At 39.0% G+C, this 16,676-nt stretch overlaps 1 protein-coding gene across 3 annotated transcripts in view; it reads right to left on the bottom strand.

The window, feature by feature from the left end:
* Positions 1-9,395: 9,395 nt before the first annotated feature.
* GLRB (glycine receptor beta) overlaps positions 9,396-16,676 on the bottom strand; it is a 47,084-nt gene continuing 39,803 nt past the window's right edge. For all 3 annotated transcript variants that reach the window (XM_003205362.4, XM_019614429.2, XM_019614428.2), the window contains one exon: positions 9,396-13,591. In XM_003205362.4, coding sequence (XP_003205410.1) covers positions 13,295-13,591 — 297 coding nt within the window. In that variant the 3' untranslated portion in view covers positions 9,396-13,294. The remainder of the gene's footprint in view (positions 13,592-16,676) is intronic.

The following is a 16,676-nucleotide window of genomic DNA, read 5'->3' as shown; positions in this document are numbered from 1 at the left end:
GCCTTGTTTTTTATTCTCATCATGTTCTTATTCCTTTTCCACACTGACATCTATGTTTGAAATATGAACCTTACACCCATTCTTCAGGTCAGCTCTTAATCAGCGCGACTCCTCTTTAAGCCTTGTATCCATTCTGTCACCTGTGAGAAATGCATCACTCACTATTCATAAAGAAAAGCCCTTTGGGGTTGATGAAGATGTAGGATTTCATACACTGATGGACCATGATCTGCTGAGGTACAGGAGTTTTCAAATAAGCTTTCCATCTAAATTCTCTGAGTTCATAAACCACACACTCAAATGTTTAAAGGAGAACACAAGCCAATAAGAATATCACAGAGCACTCTCTACTGACACCCAGGATGCACTTCTGTTACTCATTTTTCTCTCACTTGTGACTTGGGCCCTTTTTCTGTACAACAGAAACAATTCCTTTACAGCTAGCTGTTTTTACTCAGCCATCACCAATCACCAGCAGCCACCATGGTGGTTTCACATCTTCAAAATCCCAAAGCACACCAGTGAGGAGCAGCTCCCAGTCCACAAGTTACTGTCAGACTGGAAAACAAGGTTAATATTTACCACTGATAGCAACACATTTGTATATGCATGCTCAAATATTTCTTATGGCTGCACTCAGCATTATGATCATGTTTCTGCCATTTAGGAACAGAGTGCTGAGGCAGTATTTCAAGCAAGGATAGTGGACAAATACCGGGCCATGGGAAATGGCCTGTGTAGTGATCATCTCAACACGGAGGAGGCACATTCTTGTTTTAGCATCTCATTTGTAAAAACTATCCATAAAAGACAAGCCTACTCTATCTACCCCCAGAAACATGGGAAAAATCAGATGATCTTTTCAGAACTTGAACCTATTGCAAAACTGATAGCTTGACAAAGTCAAAGAACTTAGGACACAACTCCCTTTTACAAGCTGCCTGGGGCAAATTTAGCTCCTGAAGACTGAACAGTTACAGAGATGGGAAGCCCTGACAGCAGTACTACATTGTGAAGGCAGCATTACTGACATACCATTACATGTTTCATGACCTCTTATAAGACTGAGGAGAGCATTTAAACAACTTTTGCAAAGATGCTTTCAACAACAGCAGAACAGATTAATTCTTAGCTTTCAGTTGAATTCCTTTTGGGACACCTTTCCTTAATATCCCACAGAACAGGATCTCTCCTACCTACCTCACCTTGTCTGGACTCACAGCTGTGGGATCTCCTCCATTCTCCTCACAGGGTTTGAAGGCCAGGAGCTCCATGACCACCCAATAGGGCTGCAGCAACCACGCTGCTATTGGCCCCACTTTGGCTTGGAGACCAGCTGGGCCTGCAGCCCATGCTAGGAAGGGGACAGGGCTGTGTGCCACCCCCTTCTCTTGGGGGCATGCCCGGTTTCAGAGTGCTCAACAGGGCACAGGTGACTGGAATGGCTATCAGCCTCTTGAGAAACATAACAACAAGACAGCCCTTTTTCTCCACGCACTGCCACCCAGAACAAAATGCACTGCAGTCACCGAGCAAGTAAGTGAGACTGCCATTTTGTTTCTTCCACCTGCGTGCTACCCTTCTGAGCCCTGTGGTAATACCAGAAGGTGTGCAGGCATGTATATGGAGACCACTAGTCACAGGCATAACCACTTCATACGGAGCTGGCCATGTAATATGGTTTTATTTGTCCTCAGGTAAGAAAATTGAGTCATCGATTAAGATCCAAGATGGATATTTTATTCTGTGAGCATGCACATTTCTAAAAGTGAAACAAAAAGCCACTCACAACATAATACTTCTTTTAAAAAATATAGATGTTCATGTTTAGGGTTTAGTTTACACATTGGTTATGTTACTTCAATCTATCTTATTGAGATTGCTTCTATGACCTGATTGTTTTGTCAGGGCTTCTGTCACTAGGAAAATAAAGACTTAAGCTACAGTAAGAAATTAAACACAGATCAATCAAGTATTCCATTATGTTTTAAAAAAAGAACAGAACAAAAGATAAAGATATCAGCCCAGACAGAGCCAAGATACCAACCAATGTTTCGGCAAATGTTAGAAAAATTTATTTTTGACACAAGTGAAAGACAAGTTATGTTGTTACAGAAATTATACTGTGGTGATCAAGCAGTTAGCAAAATTAAAAAATAAATTCAGTTGGTAGAACAGCTGGAATTGCCCAAGACAAGATAATAACTCCTTTGTTCTCAAAATATCCCTCAGATATGAAGATGTTTTTGTTTAATAACCCACTGCAGGCATTTTATACTATTCTTTTAGAAAGCCTATCAAAACTAGGAAATGCAATTAAAAGACCATTCTGTGAGACATCAGATCTTACTCTTATCTTTAGGAACCTTAAGCAACAGAAATGTCCTTTTGGTTCCCTGTTAAGTTGTTTGACATCAATAATTTTCGAGAAAATACTTCTGTCAAGAAGTAGCCCACTGGAGTTATCACGGAGATGTGCAGAGCTGTGCTCAACCAAAGCTTATTTTTAGCTCCCAAGAACCCCTCCAGTGGCTCAGCCCCAGAACTAGTTCACAGTACAGATAAGAGATATTTTTATTCTCACCTCTGCATGGGCATGTCCTCCTAGGGACTGGTTGTGATAAAAAACAGTGTTAATGTCAAATTTTTACAGCAGAAAAAAAATAAAATAGTAAGGAAAACAAGCAGTTCTCATGAGGCACTTAATTCCCCAGTTAGGATTAGAGCTACATCTCAGTAAATGCACAGAAAACAGCTTTCTTCTAATTGCTTGATTGCCTCAAATACAGGATTTAATTGCAGAGCTTACAACGCATTTTCTACCGATAATATTTGTGACATCAAAAACAATGCAAATTATGCTGCTTGTCTTTACTGAAACTTCATTTATGCTACATTTGGAAGTTACAGAGATTAACTGCTGGCCATTCTCAGTGTCTATTTAGTTGCCATTTAACTTGAGGCTTACCTTATTGCTTGCTAATTGCACTGCCCAAACAAGATGTACGCAGAGCAAGGATATGTGCAGATAGCTGGGTTCTCAGCACTTTTAAATGTCTAGCTTCCTTCATCACAGGTCAGCATACACAGCATAGTGCATCAGCTTAAAAAGCCGTGGTCCAGAACGTTACGTTTTGAAGTGGCACTTCCTCCATTCATCACTTGATTACTTTCTATTTATGTTAATTACGACTCATCTCCATACACCACCTCATTAGGACAGCAGACAGTTTGGTGTTGTTGACAAACAACTGTGTGATACCTATGGATAATCATTTACAACAGCATCCCATGGAACAGCAGCAAAGTGAAATGGATAGAAATCATCACTCTTTCCGGGCTCCTGGAAGCTTTTCTTTTGAGTGTAGGCTAGGCTTCCTACATCTGAAGAAGGTAGCAAGCTAACTGTGATTAAGATAAATGAATGGAATTTACTTTTAATTTCCTGCATAAAAGCCAGACCTCAATGATTGCATCTGCACTGGTGGGGATTTATTGTCCTATAAATGAGAGATTGTATCACCTAATCTGGCATTCCCATCTCAAGGATTGAGCTAACCTCAGAAAATATGTTCATACTTTTTGTTACCCCGTTCATGAGAGTCATTTCTTTACTAGTAATTAACTAAGTTATAGAACTGCAATAGTATTAACAGCCTGGTAAAATAATACTAACTAATCACTGTTTTTCTTTAAAAAGGAGGAGCCACTGACTACATTACACATCGCAGCATTTGTTCTGAATGGACTGAAGGACTTTCTCCAGCCTGTGGTTCCATATCTGTTGGCACACATAATTAACTCAATGTCATAGGAGGGGATGGCTTATTTTGCAAGAGGCTGGAAAACAAACAAACAAACAAAAAAAAAACCAACAGTAAAATGTTGAGGTATTTCAAAAATACTTGTCAAACAATAGTATTAAAAATGGAAAAGGATTCAGCCATTAAATACTGACAATATTTTTTCATGAACACTTAGTCCTAAGAACACTACTGTACTGTATGGACATGTATGCGTGTGTACACCTAATTCTAAACTAATAAATGTACCATTTTAGAACATACCACCCTTTCTGCTGATTCTTCTGCAGAGTTTGGATCTGTTGGTTATTTTAAAGAAGGAGTAATATTAAAGGGAGGAATGCACTCATAAAGGGAGTTCAGTTCTCCTCTGAGAGTAAAGCAAAATAATTATACAGTAAAACCAGTGTAAATGATGGGGAACATCAAGCACCAAAAATCAGAGGCAGACCACCTCAAGAAATGTTGAGACTACAGGATGACAGACTGTAATAACATCCATATCTATGACCACAAGTATTCTTAAAGACTGAAATATTTTTTTTTAATTTTTTCTGTGCATCACAGCAGTGCCTTAAGGCTGTGTACAATATATAGCAAGAGAATATTTTCAGCGAGACAGAGCCAATCTAAACAAAAGGCCATCAGCTGATAGGAAAGTAGCATGCTAGTCAGTGCAGCAGAAGGTAAAAGAATCAAGGAAATAGACTGCCAGATTTGCACAGAAGGTCTTGGGGAGAGAGCCATGTCCCTCTTTAGTTACTAGGCATTCTGCTTAGGTACAGGCCCTCACTTGGGACTTTCAGAGTAGAGCTGTTCAGACTTAGGCTACTGTTGTGCCTTCAGTCATGCACCACATGCCAGCCAGCAGCAATAGCTGTGCTGCTCAGCCAAAGACGACATCACTTCATCAGCTGCAATCATGTGGCGTGAACTGCTAGGAAGCTCACTGCACTGCAGGGGAGCATGCTTATATGGCACAGGTAGAAGGTCACTCTGGACAAGCTTACCTGGTTGTTCCCATAAAGCTATTTTGTTCACTTGCAAACTGTAAGGTTCGTGCTGCCCTGTCTTGAAAAGATGGAATCTCCTTCTAGCCAAAATAATTTATTCCAATTGTCAAAGCTCATCAGCCTCTCAGTGTGAGCCTTGCATAAATGGATTTTTTCCTGGCTGTTTCATTTGCACACTCCATGAATTTTTTTTCCACCTATTTAATTTCATCAAGACATTCTTCATGGAGACTAGTAAACTCACTGCAAGAACACAATAATGTAAAATACACTGTCTCCTTTTTATATTCCCATGGAAAAGATAGGATAAACTATAGCATGCTTTCACAACTCACATGCTTAGAAAAATTCCCATTTTAAAATGCTGTTCCTGAAATGGGAACAACATGGAATCACATGATAAATAAAGCAATAAAACATGCTTATAGGTAACTGATGATATAATAAAGTGCTACCAAATTGGATACGGATTTTCTGTTTAAAGTCTCCCACGGTGAAATTCCTAACAGTCAGAATTCTACAAGAGTGGTATAAAATGCTCCTGTGAAACTGCAGAGCCTGGGAATATTACTCTGGTGCTTTTGCAGTTATTTTTCTCAGCAGCATGGCTCTCTGTTGCGAAGAATGTCAAATGGCAACTGTGATGAACATGTCATTGCTAAGGCACAGGGTTTGGGAAGCACAGTTGTATTTTTCTTTTCCTGTTTGCAGCACATGCAGCCACCCAAGGCAGTACAAAACACGGGGTTAATCGCTGTGCTCCTGTACAACAGCCACAAGCACTCCTACAGCTGTAGATGCTGTGGAGCCTTCCTGGCTTTATCATCACAGGAAGAGCTCCAAGTCCAGAGGAAACAAGCAAGTACTTTAATTATGATTGTGGAGAGCCAGTGCAACCCTCTGCTACTGTTATGTATGTGTGCCTTTCTATTTAAGAAAGATTTTAAATTTATTTAAAAAAAAAATATTTTCTAGTTGATTCACTGAAGGGAAAAATTGACCTATTAGCAGATAAAGATTAAAGCTCAACTCCACGAAGCTGATAACAGCTCACGGTGAATGCTGTATGCTATTTGCATTTTCTTGAGAAGAAGAAGATGGTTTTTACAATCGCCTGACTCTGAAACCCCTCTGGAAGGTTTAGCAACCCAAATAGTGCTGTTGCTGACCAGGATGAGCAGCACAAGCAGGTAGCTTTATCCAAAGCAGAAGTTGATGTTGGATTTGCCTCGGTCAAAGACATCAGCCTTTACAGCCAGCTCCTGCCAGCATCACGCCTTCAAAATAGCCAGTCTGTTAATTAATGTCTCCCAATATGACAGCCTTTGGGAGTCAAAGAAACAAACAAATGAATCTGAAAGAAGGAGCCTGCTTGACACACTGATAAATCTGTTGTGACAGCGTAGGGCTTATTAAACACTGAGGAATATATTTCCCAAACCTCTGGGTCAAAATCAAGTTTGAAGGTTAATCAACATTTTAAAATAGTCACTGAGCTACTTTTCTTGCATATTCTGCTTTGGACAAGAAACTCATGATCCAACATATTGAACTAGAAAATACAACGCATGCAGCGAGTTTCTATCCAAATAATACAACATTCTAAGTTAAAGGGACATAGCTAAAATGACACGATGCAGCTGGCGTTAAAATTTTAAAACCCAGAAAGCCCTCTCGTCATCTGTCATCACTGATCTGTTCCTGAGCATCAGAGTTGGTGTGCCTTCATGGGCTCCATCAGGTTGACGTGCAGATCCTTGCCCAGACATCGTGAGATGCTGGTGTGACAGCAGAATCGTCTTGATGAGGAAATGAGGCCGGCTTGCTGAAAGGAGCACTTTGCAGAAGAAAAAAGCTAAATGGTGCTATTGATTATCACAAGGGATAATGCAGAGAAAGAAGAAACAAGGGGCTGCCAACGCAAAGCTTTTCCTCTCAGCAGCAGCAGTTTCAGCAGGGATTTTTCTTGCTATTTGTACCGTTAGAGAAGGATCTCTTGTAGCTGGAGGGTCTTGGTGGAGGGCAGCGGTACAGCAGCTTGATCTGCTATACTCAGGAGGGTTTCTAGGGCCCTAAAACCTCTTGACTTTGCTTTCCTAAGTAAAAAATGATTTCTTCTGTGATGTTCATGGAAAGAAACAGGCATGCACAGATGCGTATGAAAAAAATAACTGATCTACTCCCACAGCCTGGAAAACAATTATCCATAACCCTATCCTTTCTACCCCACAGCCTTCATGCTCCTTCTTTCAAAGCACGTTATGTGGCTTATTGCCAGCTGGGGTGCATCAGGCTCAGCACTGCCACCAGGTAAGGGAGGAGATTTTCCTCTCTGCTCAGTGCTGTGCAGCCTCAACTTGAGCATTGCGTGCAGGGCTGGGTGCCCCAATAAAAGAAGGACAAAAATATATTACAAAGCATTCAAAGAAGGACTAGGAAGATGGAGAAAGATCTAGAGGGCAAGACATACGAGGAGCAGCTGAGGTCCCATTGGTCTGTACAGCCAGGGAGGCCAAGGGGAGGCCTGATGGCAGCTACAACTGCTCACAGGGAGCAGACAGGCATGGAACAGGCTGCCCAGGGCAGTGAGAACAGACCCAAGCTGCTGGAGTTCAAGGAGCATTAGAATACCACTTCCAGACATAGGGTTTGGATTTCGGGTGGTCACTGTGGAGCTGGGAGTTGGACTCAATGACCCCTGGGGGTCCCTCCATCTTGGGATGTTTTGGGATACTATGCTTTTAAGATTGTGATCCAATCATCATTACCAGCATTAGTGCCTTAAACAGAATGGCACTTTTAAGGGATAGTCTGTATGACTAAGATGCAGCAGACAATCTCCTTCATGCTCAGATGGACAAATCCCACTCACTCATTTACACTTGTGTTGGCTCAGCACGAAGAGTTTCATTTTTTGGCACTACCAGTGAACACTTTTGTCAGAACATGAAGTTAAATATGACAGAAGAGCTTCATGACATCAAGACATACATTTTACAGCAGCATCTCTCACACCACCAGTGGAAGAAAACAATCCAGCTCCACCTGATCATGCATCACATGGAGTTCAACATTCTTACATAGATACGAATTGGTGAACACCTCCATCAGCTAACTTTAAGCCTGAGCAGGGCAGCAGCAATCTGTGTGGGGGTTAACACCAAATTCTGATTGTTTTCCCACACCAGCAGGTAGGCTTCCCCCGCCTCTGCTTGTGTTGCCATGACTGCATTGCTAGCAGTCCCCAGACAGCAAGTTTAAAGTTAATTTGGGTAAGCCTGCATTAGCTGCAGACGTTCCAGGGCCAGCAGAGTAGATGCATTCATAGCAATGAAGGTTTTTTCAAAAACATTTCAGAAGAGCCACATGTCTTTGTTCTGATGTCTACCATCAGGAGTGAGGACAGCTTATGAGAGGTGGACAGGCATGCGAGTTTCTTAAGTCAGCCAAAATGCAAGGGCATGCTGCAAGCAGCTCAACTATTTTCTACAGTGGTAGAGACACAACTGTAACAATGAGAATTTATGTTAAACAAGACTGGATTTTATTTCTCCTTTATTCCAGCATAGACCCTCCTACGGAAAGAACTAGGTTTTGTATCTTTTTGGCACCACAGATGAATTATTATTATTTTTTTTAAGCAATTCTTTGTATTTTTATAAAAAGAAGGCAACTGTTATACCATATTATTACTACATCCAGAAAATTAAATTGTAGACACAAAAGTATTATTTAATCTCTGTACCTGAATTTCTGTGTTGTTTTTTTTTTTCCTTCCCCCTTCAACTGTATCTTTAATCCCAGAATTAGCACACCAAAGCACGAAGTAATGGTGTTCTAACATTCCCTTATCTACCCTATACACCACATTTGTACTCATTTCAGCACTAAGTTATCTCTGTAGCCTGACAAATCACTTGACATTACATATACTCAGGCTGCACTCTCTGGAAATAAATAATTTATTGTTATCTATTCTATAAATATCCTCAGCACAAGTTATTCAATAACTGCAATGGTAAGCTGCTTGAATTGAAGAAGAGACCAATGGTCTCATCTGTATTATAAAGTCTCCGCATAAATTACCTAAATATTTATGGCAGATTCCTTAAGTGAATTATCTTCTCACTCCAGGGTGAAATTCTTTAAAGTAAATTAGGGTATCTGCTATCTGCATTTCCTTCAAAACACTTATACAAGCATATCAATCTTTATGGGTCATGACCACTGAACTGCCCCAAGAGGCAACATTACTACATTCTCTCCAATGAATAATAGAGTGTTAAATCAGTTTTCTCTTTAGTTAAAGTCCTCTATTTCCAAGATATATAATCAATGAATATACAGATGTTATAATTAAGAGATATACAGGAAAGTTGGGCTAAACAAGTTATCGCACCAAAGAAGAATGGTTGGAAAGCTTACCCTTGTCCTGGGCTCACTGAAAAGACTCCAAGAGGCGTGATCTCCAAAATAGATCCTTCCCCACTGGTAGTCAGCTCTTAAAAAGGATTTAGGAGAGGTAGAGCCAGGCTCCAGTCTTTCTGATAGCACAGGAGAATTGCCTTCACCTGTGCTCCCAGGGCTGTCTCATTGCTCACCTCAGGTGGTCAATCAGAGGTTCAGGCTGTGATTCAGCAGTTCCCGTACACAAGAGCAAATTGATCCAAAGACTTAGAAGAATGAAACCTGCCTGGCAATGTTTCTAAGTGGTCGGTAAGTTGCACTTACAGAAAATCATTTCTTCACTCCAAAGATATGCTGCTCACATATACTATCTCAGACAGAATTAACAGAAGACTGAAAAAAAAGGAAGTGACCAAAATCACTGGCAGAGCTGTTCTTACAACTGGGCATCAAGTACAAGTCTAACTAGCATAAAGTATGGATTCCCACACTTTAAGAACGAAGTAAATTACTTCATCACAGTCCATTTCACACGTCCTGGTAGAGTATCAATGCACAGTAGCTGATAACCTGCTCAGGTCACATCCTAACTTATTGTGTAGCTTCAATTTGTGGATGAAGTTAAGTAATGGATTAATCCATATCTAAAGTAGCACTTCCTGCTAAAGAGTTCTAGAAGTCTGACCTATAAAGATGCTTCCAAAGCTTTGAAGGAAAGGGTGCTACCCCCTGATGCTTTCTTACCAAAAGATACTGAGGTTTATGCTAAGGGTAGAACAGAAATTTGTAACTCGCCTAGCAGCCAAGAGAAGAACATAAAGCAAATGCCAGCTGAAACACAGATGGTCTCTCCATTAGAAACAGATTTTTGAATCATGCAGTTTGTTCACACGTCATGACCAGATCATCCAGTTACTAACGTGTTCTTTACAAGCTTCACCTTTACTACTAATCAAATGTCTTATTTTCTACATCTTTCAAACCATACCGCATGGCAGGTTTCCGTAGCCGTCCACTGATTTTATGTCCATTCATTATTAAATAATTAGCTTTTTTTTTTCCATAGTATCAAGTAATATTCCATACTTTCCGTACCGTTTTATACTTGCACCTTGTTCTGGAAATAAGTCAACAGACAGAACTTTACAACTAGAGGGTGCTGGAGGACCACAATGTGATATGATACGCAAAACTCAATGACCTTTAGAGGAAAGAAGCAAAATAAATCAATTATTACTGTTCAGTAGGAGAAGTTAATACATTCTGAGCTAATTCAAAAACTGCAGTATTATCTTTATGAGTAAAAAATATTATTGCTTTATAGTTGATAATTGTTTTTTAAAAATTGCTATTAAACTTTGCTTCTGTCCTTAAGTCTTTGTGCTGCAATGAATGAAAAGCCTTTATCTTAATAGTACACATTCCTTTTCCTTCCTTTTGTTTGAGTTGGAAAGCAATTACAGTGAATTATTGATTAATTTTTTTTATGATAAAACACGAAACCCATCAAGTAAGCAGGAAAGCAAGAAGGAACAAAGATTAATTTAACAATAAAATCTGTAATTGTGATTATACAGATAAAATGTGGACATTAATTACAGATGAATCATTTAATAACATTTCTAACAAGAAAATTATCTTCCAAAAGTCATATAATTTCCAATACATATAATTGTTTTCTTGCCTTCCAATGCTGTAAGAAAAAATACAAGTATGAGAATAAATAATGTCTATAAATATAGCACTCTGATGTATGTATAAAAGTCACCCCTCCCTTCCTCTCTTTGAGTTATCCTTATTGCTTCTTACGGTCCCTAGCAATTCTGTAAATACTTTTCCCACTCTGAAACTTTGTACTAGCAATTTTCCCCCAGTTCAACATTGGGGAATTCATGATTTCTCTTCCATAACATTTCTTACTTCCTTTCCATTTCCTCTTTATCAGAAAGAAATCCAAAGGACAAACTCTAGCTGCCTAGTAAAGAAAATCTCCAAGAGAAAATGGCAAGGAAGCTCAGTGAAAGCGTGCAACCTTATTGTGAACAAAAGACCTCTTCTGCCCAAACATGAGTTGCAGGAACGAAAGACATCTGAGGCAGTTTGTATCACAAAAACGATGTTAGGCCAGCAATCATCAATAACTTCCAAGATGGAAGGCCAACCATGCTTTTTAGGTGGCAGTAATATGAAATACAGCCGTTGCATCGGTTCCACCTAAAACCAGTACTGGGCTGTTGATCATGAAGTGGCAGTGGCTAGAAAACCACAGTTAACAGATCCACCAGGTATCCAGTGAAGCCAGTGCGACCTAGTTCCCTCCTTTTATAGTTCTACTTTCAACCTTTGGTTACACAAGCTTGTTGTACATCCACAATGCTCACGTGGCAGGGAGCAACACAAGAATGATAGGAGAGTCCTTTGTCTTGCACTGGCTCAACACATTCTATAATAGAACTGCAGCATGACAAATGTGAATTTATCTGTTTTTTACCTTATGGAATATTTTAATTCAGCCCCTTCCAATAATCTGTATTCCCTTGAACGATTTGCCAACCTATCAAGAACTGTCTTATTTTCATATTTTAACTACATTTTATTCCCCAGTTTTACAAGTGAAAACGTTTCTTTACAGTATGTTGTCAAGGGCTGAAGATGTAGTCTCTGTGCACTCTCAGGAAACATACACTACTTGGACTACTTACATACAAGAAGCTTTCATTTGAATGTATTTTACCTCATCACTTGCCCTTACAGAGTAGTATACTGTGGCACCAATGGAGGCCATAGGTACAGATTCCTGCCCTATGCACCCTGGGGAATCCATTTTTCTGGTTTTCTCTGGGAAAAAAAAATAAAATAATGGAGAACAGCCCCTAATCAAACTGTTTCAAGCACAGGATCTTGTTTTCCAACAAGTAGCAGCCAAGTAAATGAGCTGGGGAGGGCAGTCATCAATTAACACATAGGCGTAAGAATTCATGGCGTGTTTAATAGACTTAGATCCTCAGACTTCTAGCTAGCTAGATGTTAGCCCAGATCATCTGTGCTACAAAAGGCAAACAGAAAATGTATAGCTAGAGTTAAAAACGGATTTCATCATGAAAACAAAGAGTTTCTTTAAACTACGGGCTTTCAAGAGGATAAACAAAGCAAAATGAGTAAGACATATCAGATTCAACAAAAAAATTAGCTGCGACTTTTCACTGTATGCTTGCAAGACACAAGAGAAGATGAGCCAGAGAACAGACCAATGTAAAAATGTATAATATAAACAGATACTGAACAGCATCTTGTGGTGTTTCTCCAAAATTCCTGATACCTTCAGTCTAGAAAGCAGACTGTTCGACATATCCAGCTTGTGTCTAAGGAAACAAGAGTCAAAATTGGGCACAATGCTTAATAGTCAGCGTATTCTAACAGATTTTTGAAGTGTGCTTGCTTGATGGATGCAATTGCTTTTTTTTTTTTCCTTAAATTTTACAAAACTGATTTTGATTACAAAATCAGCAATTATCTGATCTTCATTTTTCCACGCAGACAAGATCAGCTTATTCAATCCTGCCTTCACTTACGGCATCTAAATAACAGGATTCACAACTTAGCTTTTTCTTCACCAGTGCCATCTAAAATTATACAAGAACAAGATGTGTGTTTTTTTTTTTTCTCAGAAAGTCAGCAGAAAAGCTTTTAAATACTACATATACTAGAATACTGATTTTAATAATACTCAACGTGCACATCAGTTTCATTATCAGAAACACTTTAGATCTCTGTATGTTACTAATAACTGAAGGGAGTTATTCAGCTTTACAATGTAGTATGCGTTATCTTTTATATATTCCTAAAGCAAGATGTATGCTGTACATTTATATACAACATTGGTAGAAGCACAGACATTGCAGTGTCATGCTTTCAAATTTCAGATGCCATATTTTCAGTACAATCGCATGGCATCAAAATGCAACATATTGCTTTGCAAACGCAAATAATTTCACACATTGGCCTTCATGACAGGGAAGGGATATGAAATGGGATATATTTTACAGATGAAAAAGATAAATAAAAGATTCATCATAAATATATGGACCAATATATGACGTTGAAGAACAAGAAGCAAAAAGGAAACAGTGCTCTTGCATAAAGATCAATTCTCTTTGCTGCTGATGGAATGACAGGCTTGGGAGGAGGAGGCTTCTTGTTGCTCTTGGCTTGAGACTTTCCGAGCCCATTGTTGACTTCAATGGGCTTCCCATAACAGTCATAATTTGATAATTCAAAATCTCTTGGCAAGCTTCCAACAATGCTGAAATCGTTGGATCTCAGATCAGATTTCGAAGTGCAAACTTTTTTGCATCTGGTCTCACCAACCTATGAAATAAAGAGCGAGGGAAATCATGATCTACTCACCATAATTCATTAACAAACTTAATGTAGATGCTAGAGAACACTGCAAACAAACATACAGGAAATTACTTGTTGATAGGGATACATTACATCAGCCTAATTTGCTGAATGGTTGCATTATAAAGTACTTAAGCATCATCAGTCAATCACATAAACTAATCCAAACATTCATAATTGTGTAATTTTTCATGCACAAGGTGCTTCATGCTGTGCAACCTGCTATAGTTAGACGCCTTCATTTTAAGATGACAGAAGAGGAGAGAATATTTTAGTAGAGAATATTTTTGGAAACACATTCTGTGCTGATGAATCTGCAGGAAAGACACTATTCAATGCTTCTTTTTTTTTTTCTTCCCTGAGACCTGGATGCTCAGAATTAGCTCTAAAATTCAGATTTTGATAAAAAAAATAATAAAATCTCTTCTGATTCTACGTACTAGCCACCTCAAGATCATTAATCTCACCTTGGGTGATAACCTTGTGAAGTGAAAAGACACCTTCTTTGTACTGGAGGTCACTGACACCTCTCTAAAGAAGGCAACCAGGATGTGACAGCACTCCAGGTACTTCCCATTGGTATCTGGGAAGTAACTGGAAAATGTAAACTAACAGCTGAATATGTGTCTTTCCTACAGCTCCATCAGTGCTCTTGGGTTCAAATATTACTATACTAACGGGTATCCCCAGGTGAATCTCCCCTTCCTACAAACCAGACAATTCTACAATTCTATTAGCAATATACAGAGAGAGCAATATATATATATATATAAAAGCATTTTGGGAGAAAAAAAGAATTCTGATCTTCCCTTCCTTGGATTTTAGAAAGATTCTATTTCAGAGACAATAAATCTCTATGAGGATCACCTCATGTTGTTAGGTAGCCTGAAGGAATTGGAAGACTTCTTGCAAGGCTCTGTGCTATGTGATTTTGGTAAACCTCTCACAGCATTTCATTTTATTTGCAGTACAAAAAGCAGCAAAATAAATAAATAAATAAATAAATAAATAATAAAATATAATTAAAAAAACATAACGTAACAGCATCATTAATAATGCCATTTGTTCACATAAATAATCTGAGAGTTGAAAAACATGCTGGTTCACCAGGTGATACACACAAGCAAGTGATTAAGATAACTGATGGAGCTCCCTGGAATCACTGATCCACTAAACTCAGTTCTCCCCAAAGCTCCCCACTTCGTTTTCCCAGCATCCTCTCTCCCCATCACAAAGCCTTCAGCCTCAGCTCCCTCCACCTCTGATTTTCTGCAGTCTGATGGTTCGAGATATTTGCATTATCATATTTCATAACTTATTAAAATAATTAGAATGGAATACAGTACCAGACTTATGAATGAATGAAAAATATTTTGAAGAATATTCTTAGTTTCTCTATGACAACTGACAAGTTATCCTTGATTAGAAGAGCTATGATAGTCAGGAAGAGATCTACATTTTGGCTGGGGCTTTCACTCCCATTGCTGACAGGGATGACTCTCATGTAAGGTGGAGGAGAAGCAAGGCAGAATTGGCTTCAAGCAAGAGTGAACCTCCCCAGGTTTGCCAGACATATATTTATTATATATATAAACAAAAATAAAAATAAAATTATTATATATATATATATATATAAATAGTCTATTTCAGAAGCAATACACTAAAACTGACGTGCGGGTTTCACAACTAAAACAAGATTACAATTTATATAAAAGAGAAGTAAGATAGCTATTCCATGACGGTACAGCAAAATTATGTATAAAAGTTGCTGAATTTGTTTGCCTGTCTTCCAAGAGCTGACATCCAGAAGCAATGTTCTGTACTGAAGTAAAAGGGACAAGCTGCCCAGTAAGGTGGTGACTGAGACTTGTAAGACCCAACGTATGTGTCACTGTGTGACACGGGGGCACTGGGGACAGGATCACTGATCTGAGAGACTCCCCACAGTCTTAGATTTATGCAGTCAAGCTATGAAGATGACTCTTGAGCAATGAAAGGGCAACTTGCAGGACTGGGCCACACGTTAACTCAAGAATCGCAGGAATATTGTTCCTTCATTCCTTATTTATCACACTTCCTCATGGTCAAAACTGGTAACATTAAATAGGCTGTTGTGAGAAACAGAATCATGTAAGGAATTAGAGACTTCCTTTCAGATTCGCAAACTTACAGTCCATTCCTCATCTTACCAGAGTAAAACAGTAAAACTCAATGATGCTAACTGTTATCTCTGTGCTCTTGTAAGACAACATGGAATATTTCTGTCCCACTCCAATTTCTAAGAAGTGTTCTGGTAGAGGCTTTTACAAGTCAGTTCTCATTTGCTTGCAAGGAGAGCTGAAGGAACAGCTTCTAGGTCACCTCCTCCTCACAAGTGGAAGACTACTCACAACACATTCACACAGAGCCCTGCTTAGTTTAGCACCAGCTGATTTATCATGGTGACACAATTTTTCTTGTAAAAGTAACCTGGCCCCAATTTTTCTTTTCTCAGCATATGCTTCTATTATTTAAAAAAAAAAAGAAAAAGAAAAAAAGAAAAAAAGAAAAAAAAAAGCAGCTTTCATTTTCCTGGGTTTACAAATTCAGTGTGATTCTATTTTCTAATTCAGTTGCTGCCTGGAGATATTTTTTAATTTCTTCCCATACGCTCTCCAACATTTCTGTTGCTCACACCCACAACCTTCCTTAAACCAAGTGAAATAACATATATTAAATGTAGCTTAACTGCATTTAATTAACCCTGTCTGTGCTAGAAAGTGTAATGATACTCATGAACCTACTAAAGATTACACAGACAGCATCTGTGCAGTATGATAGTAGGGGACTTGAATGCAGAGTATCAAAAGACTTTACCAAAGATTTGCAAACAAAGTAAAGTTAAAGGCTTCCCACATCTGTTATAATCCTTTCAACTTCATGCTGACACAGAATGTGGCCTTGGAAAGCATTTGCTATTGTTTTTCTTGCCCTACCTCAGCATGGTGACCTGTGCCTGGCCAGCAGGAGGGTCCCAGATCCAAAGCACTAGGGTTGGGAGCATTTGTGTGGG

This window comes from Meleagris gallopavo, chromosome 4, assembly GCF_000146605.3.
Source record: "Meleagris gallopavo isolate NT-WF06-2002-E0010 breed Aviagen turkey brand Nicholas breeding stock chromosome 4, Turkey_5.1, whole genome shotgun sequence".
Classification (NCBI taxonomy): Eukaryota; Metazoa; Chordata; class Aves; order Galliformes; family Phasianidae; genus Meleagris; species Meleagris gallopavo.
Note: the sequence above shows the minus strand (reverse complement) of the source record. Positions and strands in the feature narration are given on the sequence as shown.